We start from the raw sequence: 23,381 nt of genomic DNA, 5'->3' as shown, positions 1-23,381 counted from the left end.
GTGATGAAAGATAATCAGGTCTTTGGTCTTCATGTGCATCCTCCCCCCACCCCCAACACTCCCTTCCTTGCCATCAGAGGGACAGTGTGGTTTGCCATGTGGATATTGCAGGAGGAACTGTCTGGATGCTCACACGGTTAATGCATTCCAGAGACGGGGGAGCTGTGATGGTTGTGATGACTTTGGTGCACATCAGCCTTTCTGGCACACTCGAATAACAGTTGAACTTGAGGAACTCAGAGGACTTTTCCAACCGAAATGATTCTACGATTCTATAAGCGGGAGCGGGACTGGCCTTTGGAGTGTAGGTGAACGTGGTTTTGTCCATTGGTACCTGGAGAAATTTGAAAGCCAGTCTAGGCCTGAATGGCCTATGGGGAGTGCTGTGTTTGCAGGATATTGTTATCAGCCTGCTCCAAGGCATGGATGTGTCATCATCTTTCTTTTATCCGGTATGGAATTTAAAAATAAATCCTCCCACTTCTCAGATATGTTTAATGCCAGTAGAGCTGCAGGAGATGGATGAGTAGCAGAGTTTTAAATTTAAACAAAATGACATCCAAAATGTCCTCCTTATGGTAAAACTTCTTCCAGCCAATTGATATTTTGCCATTTGCAATGATCGTATGTCCATCTATGATGTCATTCTGTAGATATGTGGAAGGATCGTATGAACTGAACTGTGCTGTAACCCTGGAGTCTGGATTTTCCTTCCCACTCCTTAAATAAAATTTAGTTTGGTGAAGTTTCTCTTTCTTTGAAGGAATTAAGGATATTATGGCAGTGTTTATTACAGAGTGCTAATATTAATTATAACTAATTATAATTAATACATTAACTGATGATTTATGTATAATTAATGCAGGAGTATGAATGCATTAATTGCTATAAATGCAGTCAAATCAAACAATTATTTTTCAGATAACATGCATGATTAGACATTTGTGGTTCATATCAGTTTATAAAGAAGTTATTATCATATTATGTGGCCATGATATTCAACAGGAAAATTTAATACCTGTACTACCAGAACATTCCTTAGTTCTACCTTTCTATATATACTTGTATATAAAAGTCAATAAAATAGCTACTTTGTAGGGTTTTATATGTAGGAGGATTTACAATGTTTAATATTATGGGTTTCAAACTCTGTGATAAGTACATAAATGGACCATTTAATTGCCCTTGATAGAAATTGACCCTACTTCTTTAGATTTAGCTATTCCAATTAAATGCACTGAGCATTTCAGATGATTAAATTATTAGATGTATTGTAAATGCTTTATTTAAGACCCGTTGCTGGTGAAGGAATTTGAAACATACATTATCATGATCTGGCTTCTATTTAACATGCTTCTATTTAATAAGCTAACAACTATATGACTTTTTGCATCCTTGTCTTTGATAGTGCTGTCATTCTGCAAGTAAATCCATGGAAGGGAAAGATTAAAGGTCCCTATGTTATGCTACAGATATATTTTCAAAAATATCTTGTGCACAATAGTATGTCTGGGTTGTGGGTTTTTTTTCTTCCTCGTTTTAAGACAATGAGTGATATATCTAAAGCTGAGGAATGTCAGAATTGTACATAATTTCAAAATTTAGTAGTTTCTGGTTTTGGACAGTAGGAGCTGTATTGCATTTATGTTCTTAAAGCAGTATGCCAGTACAGCTGCTTAGAGCAATATAATGAACTCTAGTAAAGCCACCTGAATGAAACTTTTGGAAGGATGAGATCAGACAAATTCAGGTTAAAAAGAAGGACGCAGACTTCTAACAGTGGCAAAAAAGAATATTTGAAATAATTTATTTTGGGATACAGAAATACCTATATTCATAGACTATATAGTGTATTGAAAGGAAAGTAATAATAGTTCTGTAAGAGATCCTCCAGCCCTGCTTAGCTGGGCATCTACATGTATGAATCAGGAGGACTGGGCTGCAAACTCTGCAAGAGGGTCAGTCCAGGTGGCATTAGGTCATCTACAAAATCCCTTTATGTTTTTAAACATACCTGGAAGAGTGGAAAATGTCATTCTTTCAGTTCAAGTTAAGTATTACTGTATATGAGGGAGGGAAGCTTTAAGGCTTGTTGAGAGGACTCTGCAGACTTAAAACACTTGATGGCAAATAAAGAAAATGGTTTTTGCTCTTCTATTGCTTGTGGAAATGATATGACTTTCCTAATTTTTTTAAATTAATGGTAGCAGGTGGCTAGGTTTCTTTTCACTGACTCTTGTCGGTGTGATCTTTAAACCACTGAAGCTCTGGGTTTCTCTGGACTCGCTCTGATGAGCTTCAATTAACAAAGCATGAGGGAGTTGAAGATTGGATCTTAAATTTATGGTCCTTCAAAGACACGTTGGAGTAACCAGAAGGTACAGAGGAGATTAACAAAGACATTACAGCCTGAGGGTTGGAGACTCTCTGTCTGAGGAAGAATGATAAGAGGACCAAAGCATTCGGACCAAATTAGCATTGAGGGTGAGAGATCAATAGCCAATAAAGGTTAGAATACTAATTAGTGAAGAGAATTCTGTAATTTAGAACCAATGAATGTTAATTTCTTTGTTTGCTAAAATGTATAAATATGTGAAAAGCCTTGAAAGGGATATATGTAGCTGGAATGATTTGCTACATATCTCTGGCCGGAATAAAGTAATGCCTGGCTCACTAACACTTAAAAGGCAGTATTGAAGGGTTTCATTTCTTCCTGAAGATTTTCAGTGACATTGCCACTTTCATCCTCTCTTCTCTCAGCCCCAGTTAAATTGTATTTTCTATGATATCACTATTACTGTTCTTCATAAAAAATATATATTTTATTTTCCTCTGCAGAGTAAAGTAAACATGACATACAAATTTACAGTGAGACTTGTCAACAAACACATGAGATCACGGATATTAGGCTGAGCATAAACTTTCTATTATATTCAATTTATTGCTCATGCAATAAAATTGTCATCAGATCAAATGGGATTTTATACTGCATCAGCTATAATACAATGCTATAAAATTACAATTTTACTGTTGTTCTCTTACTCTCTTGTGAGTTATGAAAATTAAAAAGTTACATACACCATCATGCTATGGCTTGCATAGTCTAACAAATAAGAAGGGTTTTAATCTGAGTAGTTTAGGGTTTATAATTAATTGATGATTATATGACTGTTTTTCAGTGTGAAAAATAATATGTTTTGCTGCAGTAAGGACCTGAAGTCTCTTAATGAAAATTTGATTGAATGGGATGTATGGAAAAAGCTCAAACACTGGTTCTCCAATTTTGTTTGGAATAAAAACTAGTAGACAAAAAGCAGAAATACAAAAAAGCTCTTTATGTACTCCAACATAGGGGAGAACCACAATAGTTAATGGAACTGCATTCACTTTCTAAAGAAGGCTTCAAAACACTGGCACTTTCCAACAAGTTCAGTTTATTTGTTCACAGTTCAGGAAACCAAAAGCTATTGGACTTCACTGCTCACCTTGGGGATGAGAGTACCCAGCTTTGGGTCTCTCTTCCTTGCCCAGTTTGCTTTGATTAGGTGTATTGAGAGGACATAAGCATAACAAGGGGCTTCCTAGGGCAGCACTGGGGGTGTTCTGACATGAAAATTAATCTGAGGGCATCATGCATTTTTTTGTAATTCTTTCTCATAGTTTTCAGCATAAGCCATCTGCATTTGTTCATTTTAAAGTACCTTCTTGCTTGCAATTAATTGATATTAGACAATGTATTACAATGTATCCACACACCATTATTACAATGTGCTCTGCTTGTAGCATATGAAATACAGCATTTTAGAAGTCTATGCTGAATCAAAAATGAGTAATATATTCATATATATTTCATTTAATTTGCTAAGAAGTACAAACTTTTTATATTCCACTGATACTCAGAGACCTGTCAGGATTGAAGTGATGGTTGGTACTGTACAGACATGATCCTTGCCTCTGCAAAACCCAGAGATGTCTTTCACTTTTCATGTATGGTAATCCTGAAAATATATACAAGCACTAGTAGATAGGTGAGCTGAACAGACTTTATCTCGACTGAGCCTTCTGTTTCTCATTTCTCTTGGTCTGTTCCGTTATGTGTATGTTCATTAGACGTGCTGTGTGACTGACATCTTTCACAATTAGTGCTCACGTATAATGAGATGCAATGCTGACAAGGACTCTCTTGTTTTCTATAGCTTCACTGAAAGGCCTTTTCCTTCTTCCTTGGCACCGATCCATTAAAACCGTTGCACCATGTTCAGCTGAGGGCTAGGACTGAAAATAATTTTCAGCCATTAAAACGTTGCTCGTGTATCATCAGCTCCACCTCTTGGATTAATTTGGTTTTTACAGATCCACTACGCAGTTCGTAGGGGAATTCGCTCTGGAAATGTAAAAAGTCCTGAGGCAGTGTCCTAATAAAAGCATCTGGCTCAATTCCTTTGTCCTGCAAGTTTAATGCTCAGTGCTTGATTACCAGTAAAGTTTAATTACAAATTATTTCACAAATAGTATGGGTTACATTGTCCTCTAGTGGCTCATATAGATAACTGCCCTGCTGACAAACTCCTTTTACCTTATGTTTTTAAATCCTCTCATATTCTTTTCATAGAAGTCCAAGTCACCTCAGAAGAGGCCAAATAAAAAGTTTGCATCTTACTGCCACTGTATCAGTACATCAAGCTCCCTCCTCTATAACTGCAGATGTTCTGCTAAAGAAATATGTATTTTAAATAGTTCAAAATAACAATAGAATTGTGAGAAGATAATGTATTTAATCAGAGCATTTGATGAAAACAAGTATATCCTTCTTACTAGCAGTAACAGATAATAAATTCAACATGAATTTTTTTTTAATAGGTTCAGGACTAGTTCTTCCAGAAAATATATAGAGGAATGTAAAGGAAATCAGAATAGCCCTCCAGCATGTCCTGTGGCTACTCACTTGAAAACCTCAATAATGCCAGGCTTTTGCTGAGTAACATGGAATCACCACCTTTTGCAGGAAGCGGGGAGAGTACCAGAGCATTTTGCAGCATAATGCAGATGTTCGCAAATAGGAGAAGGAATCTGGAGCATGGACAATAACTCCAGGGTGTTTGAAGTGACAAAATACACATATTACATTAGTTTGAAAAGGTGAGACCATATTCTGTAATGTGCTGAGTTTATCTGTGGCAGAGCAGTGGAATTACTTCCAGCAGAGGCCTTGGCCCTGGCCATGGGAATTGTGGCAGGCAGCGCTTGGGCAGGCATGGCAGATGGGATGCTCCAACTGGCAAACCTTCCTTTTTTCTACTGTTTCTTTCTTGATGAAATGCCATGAGTAATGACAAATAGAGGTTGCACTGCAAAGATAACTTCTCTGTGTGTAAGAATATTAAGAGAACTATAAATGGTTCTTTTTATACCTCCAAGGTTATGTAGGAAGCAGCAGGTACGAGTGAAGAAGAAAGGTGGTTACTCTCTTAAGGCAGTGGTGGTGCACTCCAGAAAGGTGATAGCTCATGTCTTCTGTTGCTGTTTGCAATAACAGGAGAGACAAAGGAGTACTCGGACCTTACAGAATTAATTTTCAAGGCTTTTTCAAAGTAGCATGCCTTGTACTCAATCAGGGAAATATTATATCAGGATTCTGTAAAAATTCTTTGTTCACATCCTCCATTTCTGGCCACCTTTTTCATTCATCCCATTTAGAGTAATAGAGTGGTTCGAGTTAAAAAGGACCTTAAAAATCATCTAGTTCTGACTTCCTGCCATGGACAGGGACACCTTCCACTGGACCAGAGTGCTCAAAGCCACATCCAAACTGCCCTTTTGGAGAGGCTTTCTTTTCACTCAGCAACGTTGATAGCAGAGGCAGTTTGGATCATGAGCAGGTCTGTCCTGGCTGGTGCTGGTGGTGAGCTCCCCCCAGGGAGAGGTGCAGGCAGCACTGCTGGGAAAGGCTCACTGAACAGAGCTCCTCTGGACTCCTGTCAGGAGGCTCCTTCTCCCAGGACTCCTGTCAGCATTGGAGATATGTCAGACAGTTCATTCCATGAGATGATCATCCTCCAAACACTGGGAGAGTTGCAGAGCAGCTTAATTATACTTGGCATTTGGTGTTGTTCACGTACTGCCTCAGACTTGCACATGTACCCACACCTAGCAAGAGTAAGTACTACCACAGTTGGGGATGTGCTGGCAGAAACAAAGCATTTAAAGGCAGCCTGGGGGTATAAAATGCCTTCACCTTGTGAAATCAGTTGTGCTGGTCCTCTTACATCACTCAGAGGTTTATTGGGCAGTGATAGATGCAGGAATATTTGCACAGAGTTATTTTATCTACTGGTCTGTTACTCTTCTACCACTGGGGATCTTTTCAGTTGCCCTCAGATAAGAAATTAGGTACTTTCTTTATTTCTTCTTAATTAGCTACCAGGAGGAGGGTGATGGTTTTTAGTTTTCTCTAAAGGAAAGGCTTAATTTTTAAAAGGACTTTGCATCAACGTGTCTTACATCAACATATTTTTTTATGCTTTGCAAAGTTCTTCTCTGGGGTTTTGTAATTATTTATTTAACCTAGATGCTAAGCAAAGTTGTGTTTATCCTTAATTCAGAATGTGGAGTTTTATCCTCCAAGTACCAAGATGGTGAGTTATGAGAATTGATTAATTTAGAGCTCCCTGTCTACAATTTCTGCTGTAATGATTTGTTAAACATTTATCTTTTTTTCCAGGTAGCTGTCAGGCCTGGTAGCAATCAGTGTGGAGGGGTTGCCCTCCCTCCACACTGGAATCTTTTACAGAAACCCATTATTGCTTCCCAGGTGTGCTCCTTCTGACATCCCAGCAGTGACAGGGCTCCATCCATAAAGTCTCTCCACCAGCTGTTGTGGCAATGCTCAGGATCCTCCTGCAGGCAGGAATGTGACTGATTACACCTATTTCTATTAATCAGACAAATACAGGCTTCTCTTCAAAGCAGGGCGGGAGGTTGCTCCTGCCAATCGACCGTATCAGTCACTGTTCTCTTCCAACTGTGTTAATTCCATCTTCCTGTAGTGCATTTTATATCGTGGTTATGCCAGCGAAGTCTTTCCTGAGTGACCTGACCCTTGATGTCAAAGTCAGAGCTGGAATCTGATGGAAGCAGTTTTTGGTGAAACTGATCCCTCACGCCCTCTCTCGTAAGGCTGCCTGGGCACTGTGTGGGCTAATGGGAGAAATAAAACGGTGACCTTGTGTGCTCTTGAGTGCTGAGTGTAATCCTGCTCAGCACAGGCATGTGTTTGTCAGGTTTTCTGACAAGTGCTTTCCAGCTGCCTGCCTGTGTGCCTCTCAAGTGCCTGCAGATACAAATGTGTGAGTGCACCTTGCTCCATAGCAGATGTCTTTACAGGGTGGATGGCAGTACTCACCGCTTTTCTGCATGAATGTAGAAAGCATCCTTTGGTGGAAAACAGGTGGTAATTTTATTTAAACCCCACTGCATTGTAGAGCAATGAAACTGATGAGATGCCAAAGCTTTGCCAGGTTTTCTGTTTCAGTAAGCACCTAATCTTGAAACTGTTTTAATCAGGCTTCTTTATCAGATGTTCTCATTTTAGCATTGCCACCACCCACCTGAAATTATTGCTTGGCCTCAGATTAATAGGTGATGCCATTTTGATATGCAACGTTAAATCATTTCTATTTGAGGATTAGTCTTTTCTTTGGTGTTTTCTAGAGATGGTGTTCATCATTAAAGTGCCTGTGCATGAATGGTGATGTACTTGTGTTTTCTTTTGTCAGAACAACGAAATGGTGGAACTACAGAGGATACGAATGAAGGATGAAATTCGAGAGTACAAGTTCCGAGAGGCGAGACTCCTGCAGGACTACACAGAGCTTGAAGAAGAAAACATCACTTTACAGAAGCTGGTGTCCACACTGAAACAGAATCAAGTAAGTATCAAAAGATTCAAGGCACTGTACTGTAAAGTGACACCATTTTCTCCAGTTTCCATAATGTGATCCTGTAAAGCACTGATAGAGGTTTCGTTGTATGGTTTTTTCAGTTGGGTTTTTGCTGATCACTTACTCTAAGACAGTGTTACTTGCCATTTTTGAAATATAGGGAGGCCCTTAGCTCAGTTTTGAAAAGTTCTGGTGAAATATTTCATTGCAGAGCTATGTAATCACAGGGGAATTTTAAAAATAGATAGAATTGCATCTTTTTGCTTCCTGCTTTTTCTGTCCTCCTTCCCTGCACACTGAACTCCAGTGCCCAGTGGCAAAGTTCTGCCCTCCATTTCCTCTTGGTTGGTTTCCTGTACATTGTTTCCTCTTCTGAAGTGTAGAAGAGGGACAATAATCCTCTCCTCCTCTCCCCTTCCGTCCCCTCCCCTCTCTTTCTTTTCTTTTTTCTTTTCCCTTTCTTCCCCTTTCCCCTTCCTCTTCCCCTTTCCCTTTCTCTTCTTTCCCTTCTTCTTTCTTTCTTTTCTTTTCCTACCCCTTGGGTTTCCTGTGCTGGCATTGCTCTCTTGTCAGCCATGCTAACCCTCAAGTGTAGCAACCTTCAAAAATAGGCAAAGGGATGTCAGGTGTTCCTGGTTTTTCTTTTGTTTTCCTCATTTGCAGCTGATGGCAAACCAACACTGTAATTCTCACTGCAGTTCTGTTATGGAACCACAATAAACAACAGCCCCATTGCATCCAGGCATAAGCAGTCATGGGGTCTGTTCCCTCCTCCTTACAAAAGCACACTTGCTTTGCTGCTGGCTGTGCATGGACTGTGAAGAAAGCAATCAAGAACACAGTTGTCCTTTAAACTGTACAAAAGAGATTTGGTCTCACATCAGAGGAGTTAACTTGCTGTGATCAATATTTGAGTGTCCAAGTTGGATGATTTCAGTGTTTTAGACACTGTCCAGACCAGCATCACATTGCGCTTCATAGCACCATTTCCTTACCTGCTCTCAGAGGGTAACAGCACTGCACTGCAGCCCCTGGCTTATGTCCTAACCTGTGCCCAGTGCAGTCAGGGCTTTTATCAGAGAGCCAGCCCTGTCACAGTTTCCAGTGGCAGCCTGGGAACAAAGCTGCCTTATTCCTGCAGGAATCAGCAGTGCCATTTCAGCTCCCTTTTACTGCTGCTTTACTGCTCTAGCACAAATGCAATGGAAACAGTTAAAACAACAGAGCTGTGCCGCAGGGAATACACAGGTAATAGAAACGGGCACATAATTTCCTTATTTATGAAGATGCCTAGGCTTTCACACTCCTGCAGCTGAATTTATAGCAGATCATCTTTGTGTCAGAGTTATTTACCTAGCCAGCAAATTCCCCTTTTGGGGCATGGATTTTTTTTCCTCACCAACCTCATAGGAGATATTTTCACATTATCAGGAAATAAAAGACTCCTTTATGGACTGTTCTAGTTTTCCCCAAAATAAAATCTCTTTGCAAGTGTTTGTATTTGTCAGAATATTTCATTCTTACTGAAACTGAATGCCAGCAGTCTGGGGAGAAAAAGCATTGCCATATGCTGAATAACTTTAAAAATCAGTCATTTTGTATCACATATCCCTGCACTTGTGACTCCTAAAATAACTTTGATCTACAAGATAAAATTTTAAGAGCATTTTATACTTTAATGCTTGAATTTACAAACCCATATGTTATAAGTCTTGGTGCTAAAATGTCGTTATCTACATTGGGGTTTTTTTGTAGCTTTTTTAAGCAAGAGTCTATGATAAGGTAACCATATAGATAATACAGATTTGTGGTTTGCATATGGATTTAAAATTGAAAAAGTATTGGTGGTTTTGTTGGGTTTGGCTTTTTTCTAATATCCTTACGTTATAAACATAGCTATTTGATTGTATTTCATAATTTTTCAGATGTACGTGTCCCTCCAGTCAGAAAAGATATCAGGTTGCTAAATGGAGATTTGAAACTCTTGTGGATTTTCCTTTTGTCTTTAAGAATCCCCAGTATGACTTTGGAACTTTCTTTGTTGTTTGATGTTTCCACTTTCTGGATTTGAAGATTGGCGCTTTGGTTTTTAAGTTTGTCTTTCCAGAGGTTTGCGAATACAAAACTTTTGACAGGTTGATAAATATTCTTCTCCAATAAGAATGGTGGATTTTCTTATTTTTGCCAGAATCTTATTTTAGTTTGTTAAAATATACCGATATGTAAAATAAAATAATACTCTAGACAATGTCTTAAGATTGTAGATAGTAATGCATACTACTGCATTTGAATTATAAAAGCCTCAACTGTAAAAAGGTTTTTTAATGAAATCATGAAAATTCGGCATTTGTTTTTCCTTTTCACCAAGCTATAGCAGGAGAGTTGATCAAGCATGGACATGGACCTTTACAAACAAAAGTCTTCCTTTTCATTGTTGTGGGATTTTCCAACAGTGAAAAAGAATATGAGGAAGGACATTATTCTTCAGTGGGGATCTCCTGCACTGTCTAGATGTTTCTGATCAACTGGTTTCAAACTAGACTGGGTTTTTCCGGGCTTGGTTTCTTGTGAGGTGAAATAGAGAGGACTGCATAAATATGGGAGTGCTTTAAAGAAGAGAGAAGCTGTTGTTTTCCTCAGCCCACAGTGCCCATAAATACCTTGATAAAATACCTTGTCTCAGTGTGAGGCAGGGAGCCTGTCCTCTGAGAAGGAGAAAGACCAGCAAGTCCCTCCAGTGCTGGTGAGGCTGCACCAGGTCACTGGGATACACTTCAGGCAGTGTGGATGGAGCAACAGGTTGCCATGTTCTCCAGAATTGCATCCATACATGAAGTTTAAGGGCTGTGGGGGGCTGAATGAGCTGTTCGCTACATTTTTATGGTAGTTTAAAAATCTCTAACAATTTTGGGCCATCTTAAACTGATTGTACGAATAGTTTGCTGTTTAATTTTTAAAATTAAATGCTTCTGGAGACCCTTGTAAAACACAGAGAGGAGAGTTGAGGCTTTTCTACTGGTTTTGTACCCTCCATCCATATTTTGAAAACTAAGACATCAAGATACTTGTGAGTGTTTAAGATACTTGAGAATGTCTCTACCTGAGTGACTTTATATCTAGTAAGAATTTAGATATGAAGTCATCTTCAGAATACTTGCAAATTGTAAACCATGTGAGATCTATACATGCCATGATATATCAACATTGCTTAGGGCAATTCATAGTAAATCTGTGGCTACCAGGACATCTGCTACTAAACATCCATCTTTCCATGGAGTACATTGTTTATTATAAATTACTCAGAAAGAGGTGTCATATTTCTTGATTCTCACATGCTGAAAAAGTGAGCACTGGAGTATTTGACAGAGTGAGCTCCTCTTGCATTTTTTTTTGTTCAGTCAGTTCTTTGCAGCTGCAGGCAATGTCTGGTATTTCAAACTGTAGTTTGAAATATTTCAATAGGGCTGATAAATGGCAGGTTTTCATGACTCAAGTTTTAGTATTATGAATGTTCTTTGTCTTGTCTAATTCAGGTTGAATATGAAGGCTTAAAGCATGAGATTAAACGATTTGAGGAGGAGACAGTGTTGCTTAATAGCCAGCTAGAAGATGCCATCCGGCTGAAGGAGATTGCTGAGCATCAGCTGGAGGAAGCTCTGGAAACTTTAAAAAATGAAAGAGAGCAAAAGAACAATCTGAGGAAGGAACTCTCCCAGTATATCAACCTCAATGATAGTATGTATAATAACCATATTAATATATCAGTAGATGGATTGAAGTTTTCAGAGGACGGGGGAGAGCCCAACAATGACGACAAAATGAACGGACACATCCACGGGCCTCTCGTGAAACTCAACGGTGACTACCGAACCCCCACGAGTAGGAAAGGAGAATCTCTGCACCCCGTCTCTGACCTCTTCAGTGAGCTCAACATATCAGAAATACAGAAACTGAAGCAGCAGCTCATGCAGGTAAGAGCTGAATTTAATGTCCTGAAGTGTTTAGACACACATCCTGTGAACCCTAGTGCCAGTTTTAGAATGATTATTCCCAGTGATTTTCTTGACCACGTGTGCTTTTTTCAGACTTCTACTTTGGTGGTTTTATTATATCCAGGTTTTGCTAGAAATATTCCTAGTAAACGCAGTATCTGTCTGCAAAAAAGTCAGTGTGATCTGAGTAGATATTTAGTGCAAAGAGCAGAAAGGGACCTAGTTGCTGGGTTTGCAGAAGGTTAGATTCTTTTTTTTCCTGCTTTGATAGCGGCAGATCCCCCTGAAATTGCAAGTGGAATAAAATACTCTTCAATATGACCAAACCTATCTGGAAAAAAACCCTGCTAAAATACAGGCAGGCTTGGTTTTATGCTCCCTTGCAAGTCAGAGGGAGTTTTTGCCGTTAAATTCAGCTTGAACAAGGTTTGGCATAATGTCAAGGGAGAACAAAAGGAGAGGAGCACTCCTCTTAATAGCCGTGCACAGGGAGAGCATGTGGCGTGTGAGATGTCACAGAGCGCCCTTGTCCGCGCTGGCAGTGCCGGCGGATGCACGGGCTGCAGGGGGTGCCTTGGGGACCATACAGCCAGTGTTTGTTCTCTGTGCATCCAAGCCCAGCCCAGGCACAACCAGAATAGGAGCCTGGGATGCAAGCCAGAGAAAAACTCAAGCTGCCAGCCCCGGTGTTAACATCATCTTAGAAGGGGTACAGTGCCACACAGAGAAAGGGTCCTGCTGCCCGAGCTGTTGAGCATCTTGTCTGCCACAAGAGCTTGAAAGATTTTGGCACCCTCAAGGAAACATCCAGCATTTTCCAGCTTCAGGCTTCTAAATAGTGCCTCTTCTAAAGAGAAGAGTAATTGTGAACCTCTGACTGCTTAAAATGTAAGAGGTGATTTGGAAGTAAAGTAGAGCAAACCCAGTTTTCAGTGCTTGCTGGAGAACAATAAATCCCTATGTCATCTGTCCTATTTGCTGAAGAGTTAATTGTTTTATTTACTTCATTGCCAAACTCACTGTGGGAAGTTTTGATCTGAGCTGTGACATGGCGAACACTGATGACACCTAGTGCTTTGCACAAATAACTTTGGTGCAAACCATACATAATTTAAATGGGAAAGCTTGAAATTTAGAATTTTATATAAGCGAAAAATTCTGTCAAAATTTTCCAGTATCAAAATGTACAGTGTGTATGTATGCATATATACAAATAAGTATGTTTAAGTACATATACATGTATCTCTATAATATGTGCACATATGCATTATATGTAGCTTCTAATTTGGTTCAGAAATTCAGTGTTAAAAATTTTGAAAACACAGTTTCAAAGGGAGTGCTTTGAAATGTTCATATTTTAAAATACAGTGTAAGCATTTTAAACCATAATTTATAATGAAGTTTATGCAATATAAATTTGGAGTGAAAGCTTCTCAGAAATGAAAAAAAAAAAAAGACTGCTTTTGTTGTGCTTTGTCTTGATTGTATTAAATTAAATATTGAGCTTGATGAGTCAGCAGATTTCTACTTGAAAGATCCCAGAATTGGTGTTATCTTCTCTGACTTAAAAGCTTATTTATTTTACATCTCTTAAACAAAGAGGCAGCCTTCTAACAGTCACTAGCCACAGACTTAGGACTCCAGAAAATAAATATAGCCATTTTGGTCATAATATTTTTTGGTGCTGGACTCCAGTACATCCATGCCAATAGTCACCACCATTGCTTGGCATTCTCATCCTGTTGAAAGGTTATGGTTTAAAAAGAAAGATTAGACCTAGATGAAGGCCTGATTTCTTTAGATACTGAAAAGACTGACTGCAAACCGCTGGTGTGTACTTTGTGAAAGGTGGTCATCTTCACTGTTGAGCTGCATCAGCTCACCTTGGGTCATTCAAATTAAATGTGAAAAATTCCTCCAAAAGTTTTTCTTATAGATGGGAGACTTAATCGGGTTCAAGTTGAGAAAAAGTAATTAAAAAAAAAAATTAGATTTTTTTTTTTTCTCCTCTACATTGTCTTTGCCATGTGGTGTTCATTCAGCCATATCTCAGTATTTGGTACATGCTCCTCTTGTTTTGTCCGAAGAGGCTGCACTATGACAGAGTTCCTGAAAGAACTGACCCTTTTTTGGGAACTATTTTTATGTCTATAGGACAGCAAGTTCAATTTTTTGAGAGAAGCAAACTTCAGATTTGCCATTTTGTAAGTGTGTGCGGCAAATTTTTTTAGGTCCCCAATCTCATAAGGGAGCCTTCACTAGAACAATTAGTATGACAAATATAATTCCTTCTGCAACTTTAGGTTGCTGCTGCTTCATGAGCTGTGCTGGCCTCTAGGAGATATCTATTTGCAACTATTCCCTTTCCGTATTTTATATCCTCAATGTAACAAATGTCTTGCTGAAAACTCTCATATTCTGAGATTTTTCTCAGAATAGCTCAAGGCTTTCTGGTCTCCCTTCATGTTTTTGTCCAGTGCCTAGGACTCCTCTCTTCTTTCTGTGCTCATGCTTTTCCTGTTCTTGAGGCCAACATTGTATTTGGAAAACTTACCTTGAGTTCTGTTAAGAAAGGAAATTAAAAAAACCCTCATGCAGCCCAGTCTCTGACACTCCTCTTCAGCTGCCTTGTACTCTCTGGCAAATATGATATGGCTGAGATTCAGGATTCTTAAGCTGAGTTCTCTTGTTTGTTCCAAACTCCTTTAGGAATTGTTCACTGAAATTCTGATTTTATAAAAATAAAAAATAAAAAAAAAAGGTGGGCAAAATTGGTTTCCATAATTGCAAACTATAGAGCAAATAGGGAAGAAAATCTCCTCAAACTGAAATCTTTAAAGGGGAGAATGCATTGCAAAATAAGTACGGCTGCTTTTGAATTGCTTTTATTTTAATTTTAAGATTATAAGAAGCCTTTTTGCAGCTACCAGTTTCAATACCAAAAAACCCTCCCAGCAACTGGACTGAAAAATAACTGCAATTCCTATAAGTTTGCTGTGGTGGAAATAGGGAGTATAGTGTGGTTTAGAAAAAGAAATATCATTACCATACTTGGGAACAGCAGAATCATTAATATTCAAAAGGTATGCTCAGGGCTGAACTGGAGCTTTGGGGTTTTTTTCCCTGGGAAATGGGAACACGCATTTAAAATTTTAAATGGAAGCAGACTAGTTTCTGTTACTGAGCCAGAATGAATAACATGTATGTATTCATGTATTTCCTTCTGCCTATTGTCCAAGTTGATATATGGGTTTTAAAAGTCACATGTTTTCTCTGGGAAGAATCCTTTCAATTTGAAAGTAGTATGTTTCCAGAACACATTTATGTTCAGTAGAGAAATTATCATCAGGATTCAAATTAACTCAGTTACAATTTTTCTTCATGATAGAGTATGATGGCTGAGATCAGTAATCCTGCAGGATCAATTCTGTCTGATTAATTTAAGCGGGCAGTGAAGCACTGTGCTGCCTTAACACACCCAGTTGTTATCTCAAGGGAAAGGCTCTCTGGCTCTGTAAGCTCTGTATTTATTTTTACACCAGTGCAATCTACAGTGAATTACCTACTTTGGTGTGAACGTATCCACAGTGGACCCATACACTTTATTAAGCCAACTGCCTTTGGTGTGTTCTTTATTATCCATACAGTTTCTCACTATAAGGTGAGATGGTCCTTTAAATTAGCCAAAACACAGATTTTTCGTGAATATGCATCGCTCACCTTACCAACCTGAAGGAATAAATACCTTCGTTATCTGACGAGGGTAATGTATCTAACACTGAAGCCTTCAGGCAGCTCAGTGGAAAAGAAGCCAGGAAAACTAGGGAAGAGATTTCTACTGGGTTAATCTCTGAGGTTTCCCAGGACAGATCTGACCAAGAGATCTGCAGGAAGTGGTCACATTTTAAGAAGATGCACTTGGCAAAAGGAAATTTTGCCGTATTTTGGATTTTCTCCACAAGAGTGGACTGACTCTTGTCAGTGGTGGGGGCTGAGCAACAGTGAGGGTGGGAGGCACACGGGGACAGCGACAGGGGAGCAACAAATAGAGAAGGGTACCAAAATACTGGTGGTTCTTGGCTGTCTTCTTCTGCATAGACTATGTAGTGCCAAAAATGGAACACCTTATATCTAAAGAGATAGATTCTTCCTGATTCATGAAATAATAATGTGGTTTGGCCCTGGTTTTTAAATTCTTAAGTCGTCAGTTCCCTGTTCACAAAAAAACTAGGCTGATTTTTTTAGGTGTTTTTAACATGGCTTCTATTTTTATTCATACAGTTTCTGCCTGCAGTTGATTTCAGATTCTAATGGAGGCCATGTTTTGAAAGCCTGTCTGTAAAACCAAGGGATCACCATATGCTTTAATGTCTCAGTACTTCTGAGCAGCAACCACTGCTCAAAAGCCTAGTTTTGAGAAAACAGGAGCCTGAATCACTGCTTGGAACATTTTTTGAGATGGCATTAATACCCTCTCAGTTTCTAAAAGGCTTTTCTTTTCCTTTACTAAGATTCATGGTGGCTAATTTGACTCTCTTCCAAACTACTGATAGGGAAGGAAAGGTTTGGTGGTTTTTTTTTTTAAAGGTTCTTTTCAGAACTGAAAGCTTTTAATTCTCAGAACTAGTAATTCCACCGCTCATAAAGGGAATGTAGAGAATGCCATTTTCACTGCATGTATAAACACAGGGCTGTGCAAAAACCATGAAAGCAAATAGGATCCTATCTCCATATGCCTTCCTCTGCTTCCCAATTCACAACTCAGAACAGGACAAAGGCACAGGAGAAAAGTTGGGGCATTACACTTAAAACTTGAAATGTGAGTCTTTCAAGGGTGTTATCACGAGTAGCGAATATGTGAGCAGACCACACTTGTAAGTTTGTCTTGTTCACTTACTTTAGGATGCTGTGCATTAAAACTTCTAGTGGTGTCCTCCATGACCTCTTCTCTTGTTCAACATCCACATTTATATGTGGATATTCAGAAAGGAATTTACTAGGTCAGAACCAGTGGGTTGTTAGTGATACCACAAGTTTTGCTTTTTCTGGTTTGGCCTTAAACAGATGGATTTCACTTACAGTTAAGTGGCTGGGGATGGGGAGTCCTGGCAATTGCACATGCTCAGTCTCCTGATCTGTGTTACATTTCCACACTGCAGGTTATTTAATCTGTGGAAATGTACACAGCTATTTGTTTACTGTATTTGCCACAATGAAAGTTTGCAACAGCTCGAAGATATAAATGAATATTGTGAAGGATTGGTAGCACTATTAATGGGAAATGTAAATTCAAACTCTATTGAGAAATGTGTGTATACCAGTAGAATGGTTTATACTTGACAGTGATGCAGTTCCTCTGTTCAGGGAATATATGTCCTAATAAATCACTCAGTGCTTAGTAATTCTTCAGTGGGCAACATGTAAAATTGTGACCTAGTGATATTACAAATTGTAGCAGAGGCTGGGACTTCCTAAACCTCTGAGAGTTCCATGGATCTATGCCTTAATTTTATGGTTTAGGTGTATATGGCTAAAATCTCTCAAAAGCACTCGGATTGTTTACACCTTGTGAGAATGGAAGAAATTAATGTGATTTCAGAGCTTGGTATTCAGCATGGGTAGGATGAGATCCTGGGTTTCTTACTTTGACTCTGTTGCAGGTGGAGCGAGAGAAGGCCATTCTCCTGGCCAACCTTCAGGAGTCTCAGACGCAGCTGGAGCACACCAAGGGAGCCCTGACGGAGCAACACGAGCGAGTCCACAGGCTCACGGAGCATGTCAATGCCATGAGGGGACTGCAGAGCAACAAGGAGCTGAAAGCTGAGCTCGACTGTGAGAAGGGCCGAGACCCCAGCGAGGAAGCACACGACTATGAAGTGGACATCAATGGCTTGGAGATCCTAGAATGTAAATACAAAGTAGCTGTTACTGAGGTGATAGACCTTAAAGCAGAAATCAAAGCCTTAAAGGAGAAATATAACAAGTACGTGGAAAACTACACTGAAGAGAAGGCCAAGTATGAGAGCAGAATCCAGACATATGACGAGCAGGTGACAAGCCTGGAGAAGTCGACCAAGGAAAGCCAGGAAAAAATGGTCCACATGGAAAAGGAGTTACAGAGGATGACAAGCGTAGCAAACGAAAACCACAATACCCTCAACACTGCCCAGGACGAGTTGGTGACATTTAGCGAGGAGCTGGCTCAGCTCTACCATCACGTCTGCCTGTGCAACAATGAGACACCAAACAGGGTCATGTTGGACTATTACAGGCAAAGCAGAGTCACCCGCAGCGGGAGCCTGAAAGGACCGGACGACCCTCGAGGTCTCCTTTCCCCACGACTTGCCAGACGGGGGGTGGCATCACCCGTAGAAGCCAGGACCCCGACCGAGCAGGTGACTAAGGAAGCCCCAGAGCCCGGCAAAGAACAGAGCCCAACAAGAACACCTACCATTTCTCCTGTCATCACAGCCCCTCCTTCCTCCCCCGTCTCTGACACCAGTGACATCCGCAAGGAGCCTATGAACATCTACAACCTCAATGCCATAATAAGGGACCAAATCAAGCACTTGCAGAAGGCTGTGGATCGGTCGCTGCAGCTGTCGCGCCAGCGGGCTGCGGCTCGGGAGCTGGCGCCCATGATCGATAAGGACAAGGAGGCCTTAATGGAAGAGATACTGAAACTGAAATCACTCCTGAGTACAAAGCGAGAGCAGATCGCGACCCTGAGAGCAGTGCTGAAAGCCAACAAGCAGGTAAGGTGTTCATAAAACAGCCAGAAAAGTGTTATTTACACGGGTCACTTACAAGCTCTCCCAGGAGTATTTTGGGGGTGAGGTTTTACTCACAGCCTCTCACCCGATCAGGGCAAGGGCAGACCTTTGTCCCCTCCCTCCCCGCCTCCTCTTTAAGCACTTTAGCTCTGCTTTTCTCATCGGAATGCAAGAGGCTGCAGCATCATTGTTCCAGGTTGTCTGTGCCTTTTCTCATCTAAAAAGTGCAGTGATCACCACATGGGGGCATGAATCCTGGTTAACAGCTTGGCATACTGTTAGCTGATGACAGTGATGGGATGTTGAAATTCCCAATAGTCAGCTATTCTGAAGTTACAATTTTGAGTTTAATTGATTGTTGCATCTGTAACTGCATTTCTAGGGTACTGGGGATTTTTAAATTGCAGCAGTATTTCAACATACGTTGAGTCTTTTATAGCATTTCCCCCCCTCTGATGCAACACATGTTAAATATTAACTCAAGTAATTAAATACCATCTCTAGCTAAGCAATAATAGCTCTGAGCAATCATATGTGGGTTTTCCATGTAATTAAAACGTAATTAAGATGGAATTTATGTATATGGGTTTAGATTATGTGATTCCAAATTAAAGATTTTTCCCATTAGCATACAGCTATCGTTTATTTTTTGCTACTGCCAGAAAATCTAGGTCAGTCTCACTCTTTTATTGCTGTCAGAAATAAAGCATTATCCTAAGGCGTGCTCACTGAAATGGGAAAGATAGATTTGCTGACAAAGGAGCTGCTATTAACTGAAGTTTTATTTATTGGATAACAGCATAGATATTGGTAACTGTACAACTGGCCACAGAAACTTGCAATCTGTTCATGCAAACCTAATAACAACTTCCCCAAACTACCAAGTTAAAAGACATAATAATATAAAGGGAAAGAGAAATTTAGAGTGGGGAGAGTGATTTATTATGTGCCAGCCTGAAGTGGTGGGTGTATCCCAAGACTCAGAGTACATCCCATGTTCAAAAAACCATAAGTTAAGATTCATCCATTTGAGCTCTTCCCCTTCAAAAGAATAAGTTTCTAAGCAGCAATAGGCTGGGGATACTTTTCCCTTGTGGATTTCAGTTTAGATGAGCCTACAGGGGACATCTGGTTCAGTTTTTAGTTTTCTCTGTAACCACAAGAGCTATTCTTTAAAAATAAATAAATAAACGCCTTCCCTGAGTCGTGATGAAGCTGACGTTAATATGAAACTTTCATCCCTTACACAGCGTGGTAAGACACTGCTGGTGCCAAATGTAGCAGTGCAGAGCTGCAGGAATTCCTTTCAAAGAGATAACCTGGCTCGTCTTCAGCCTCCAGAGCGGCCACAACTCATCTCATTGTGCTCTGTAGCAGTACTATTACAAAACACTTGTATTTGTTGGCACTCCAGACAGAGACACTTTAGGTGAAGCTTTTTTAGTTGAAGTGATATGGGAAAGGAGGATGAGCACAGCCAGATGAACTGTAAAAATGGCAAGACCTGGCCTTCCTAGAGCATCTCACCATTCAGATCTGGGCAGGGGGGTGAAGACCAGCAGCAGACCCTGGGTCTGATATTTTGGGCTGTACTTAAGAAGTGAAAAAACACCCTTAACTGGGGAAGCACACATGCTATCTAGTTACCACCAGTAATACTGTCAAATAAGCATTTTAGTCTTAGGCTGGGCTTTAAAAAGACTACACAGAACTCTGTAACATGAAAAAAGAGCAAGATTTGCTCTAAGAAGCTGCAAACCTAAGACTGGAAAAATGTATTATTAAATCTATTAAATCAATTACTCAAGAAAGCAACGCACAAAGATCTTGCTTGTTTACCTTGTCTTGATTTATGTGTCCATTTGTTTGTAGCCATAATTACCATGTCAGCACCAGATTGGTGGAGCAAACATTAACAAGTAGCATAAATAAGGAAATAATATCAAATTAATGATGCAATAACTTTTAGGACCAGTTCAATAATGGGTTCGATTTCGATTTCTAATAGCAATGAGAAAGCAAAGCTGGCTGTAATGGGAATTTAATATCCTGAAGTTCTGATGGAGAACTAATTGGTTGTTTTCATTGGTACATAATTTTAAGAGAAGGAGTCAGCACGATTTTCACAACTGCATTAGCAGTAACTATGGTGTCTTCAGCTCCCATAACTGAGATGCTCCTAAAAGTCCTTCAGAAAAAATAACTTGATAACCCAGACATACAGAACCTTATCTATAAACAAATGCCCTGATATTATATAGAAAGAATACAGTAGAATTTCTTTGGGAAAGTGAGGCTCAGTGAAAAGACCCAGTAACATGTACAATTTTAGCACTAAAATAACAAGCTAGTTTTCTGCTTTCTCGTGTGAAAAATAGAGCGCTTACCACTGTAGGATTTAATATTCATTCAGCAACAATTTTTTTAGTTGGTCTGCTTCTCACACTGCTGATGTAAAGTAAATGGGAGGATACCAAGTCATCTTAGAAAATGAGATTTGTTCGTGGATTTAAGGATGAAGGTGGCAACCTTTAGGCAGCAGAGTTTAAGCAAACATCTTTTCTTTAAGGATAAAGCAGTGGGATGAAAAGGGTGCTGTTAGTTTTGGCAGTGCTTGGGGTCCTGGGCTGGGATGTCATCACCTCAGCCTATGCAGCTCCGTGGCTGGGTTTTGGGGACGGGGAGGGGGGCTATGCTCTGTGTGCCCCAGCAGTCTTTTCCTTTTTAGTGTTTCACACCCTGCTGGAGTCCAGGTGTTGGAGCTTTCTGCTCGCTCCCAGCCTTGCTGTCAATTCTAGGTGACTTCTCCTGCTCTGCAAACACTATATACTGTGTGAGCCATTAATCTGTGTCTGCAGGCGGCTCACTGAGAGGCTGAGTAGTCATTTGCCCAGTTCCTCAGCATGACCGTTCTGACAAGAGTGTCGTTAGCACCTCTGCTGTCTTATTGCATTGTTTACTTCAGTGAAGAGTATTCATGCATTTTTTTCTGTGTTTTCATCTTTTTTCTTGTGCTCCCTATTTCCTCGTTTGTTGATCAGAGGTTGCATTTTTATGTGGAACAAAGTTCTCTAATTTTTCTGATAGAATTTTGGCCTTAACCACAGCTTGAAACCAAGTGCTTCAGAAAGGGCTGTTAAAATCAGAGCCAGGTCCTGGGCATCTGCTTCCTTCTGGCACCCACTACTTGGAGATGCAGGCTCTTGTTTGCCCCATCCTTCCTTTCTGAGCACTCTCTGAATGCACCATTCTAGATTATCTAAATCTAGAATTATCCCACAGAACCGGTTTCAGGCACAATCATACATATATGGCTCAATGGGTACAATATTGGAGATTGGCTGAGGTGGGGAACAGATAGAAATAATTTCAACAATAGCTGGAAGAAAAGTAGCATGAAGCTGTGGCTCCAGTTCATTCTGTCCCTGTCGGTCTTGGCACAGTCCAACAGTCCAGCTGAGGTGACCAGACACATAAGTGTCTCTGTAAGACGGAAGCTGAGTTCCTCTTCTACCCTCAGCCCCACTCCCCATCACACATTCTGGCTTCAGGGTGATTCAGGCAGGTTTTCTGCCTCTTCAGGCTCCCTAAACTGGCTCACAGTAAGCACAGAAAAAAACCCAGCCAGTGTGCAAAGGGTAGGAATGGGGAAAAGCTGGGTAATTACTCTTCTGGTGGCAGCTAGCCAATATAGATTGACTTAGCTGCATTGTGAAATGGCAGCCTCTGAGCTGAGGAGTCTGACAGAAATTGGCTTCAGTCATCATCCAGATCCCAAACCCATGAGCTGTGGGTAACCTGAGCATCTGCACTGTCTGGTGCTCACTGGCTCTTACAAGGACTTCCTCAACTTCTCATCTGGCCTTGGCTGCAGGTTTCCAGCAGAAGCTTTCTCAGCTTCCCCCTTCCTTCTCTTGCTGTAAACTCAAATTTTCTGTTAGTTTTGTTTGCTCCTCTAGCAGAGTACTTGTGCCCATTTGTTCTTCACTTCAGAGGCTTTCAGAAGGGGGACCCTTGACAGCCTGCACAGGGCTGTGCTCAACAGCTTGGCTGGTGCTTGGAGAGCCATGAGACACTTTCCATAAGATTTTAAATTTATGCTTTGTTTTCTATATGTTGTTTTATGGGAAAACTTAAAAGGAAGGAAAAAAGGTTTGAAGATTTGACACAGTCCTTCCTCTGTTACTTTTATTCACCAAGTAAATTATTTTTCAAAGTTATTTTTCATCCTGTAGTGTTATATGTCCATTTAACTTACCCTGACATTCAGACTAAAATGTAGGGATCACGATCTGTCTGATCATTTTGCACAGTTTCAGTGATGTGTAAATTACTGGGTTTACATGGAATATGTAATCCTACTGCTGAAATAATGGAACAGTTAAAAAAAATATAAATAAGACTAGCATTAGGTGGTACATGTCTTTAACTCATTTTCATTCCTAAACAACAGCAAAAAAAATCTTTAAGTGAATCCTGTGTTCGAAGATGAGGTATGATAGGTTAAGGGATGTGGGGCTGTATTTCTCTTACAAAGCAAAGATGTCTGAATTCCTGCCTTAGGGGCAAAGCAGAACTCAGTTTGAGCTTTAGAGTCCACCTGTGCTCTCATAAATCACTTCTACCTCATTAGTGACCTGAAAATTCAAAAAAATCTGATTTAATCATAACTGTTA

General features: G+C 40.1%; 1 protein-coding gene across 5 annotated transcripts in view; it reads left to right on the top strand.

Moving 5' to 3' along the window:
• BICD1 (BICD cargo adaptor 1) overlaps positions 1-23,381 on the top strand; it is a 173,216-nt gene that overhangs the window by 114,553 nt on the left and 35,282 nt on the right. For all 5 annotated transcript variants that reach the window (XM_032688273.1, XM_032688271.1, XM_032688275.1 and 2 more), the window contains exons 3-5: positions 7,776-7,928; positions 11,474-11,911; positions 17,593-18,687. In XM_032688273.1, coding sequence (XP_032544164.1) covers positions 7,776-7,928; positions 11,474-11,911; positions 17,593-18,687 — 1,686 coding nt within the window. The remainder of the gene's footprint in view (positions 1-7,775; positions 7,929-11,473; positions 11,912-17,592; positions 18,688-23,381) is intronic.

The sequence above is a fragment of the Chiroxiphia lanceolata genome, chromosome 5, assembly GCF_009829145.1.
Source record: "Chiroxiphia lanceolata isolate bChiLan1 chromosome 5, bChiLan1.pri, whole genome shotgun sequence".
Taxonomy (NCBI): domain Eukaryota; kingdom Metazoa; phylum Chordata; class Aves; order Passeriformes; family Pipridae; genus Chiroxiphia; species Chiroxiphia lanceolata.
Note: the sequence above shows the minus strand (reverse complement) of the source record. Positions and strands in the feature narration are given on the sequence as shown.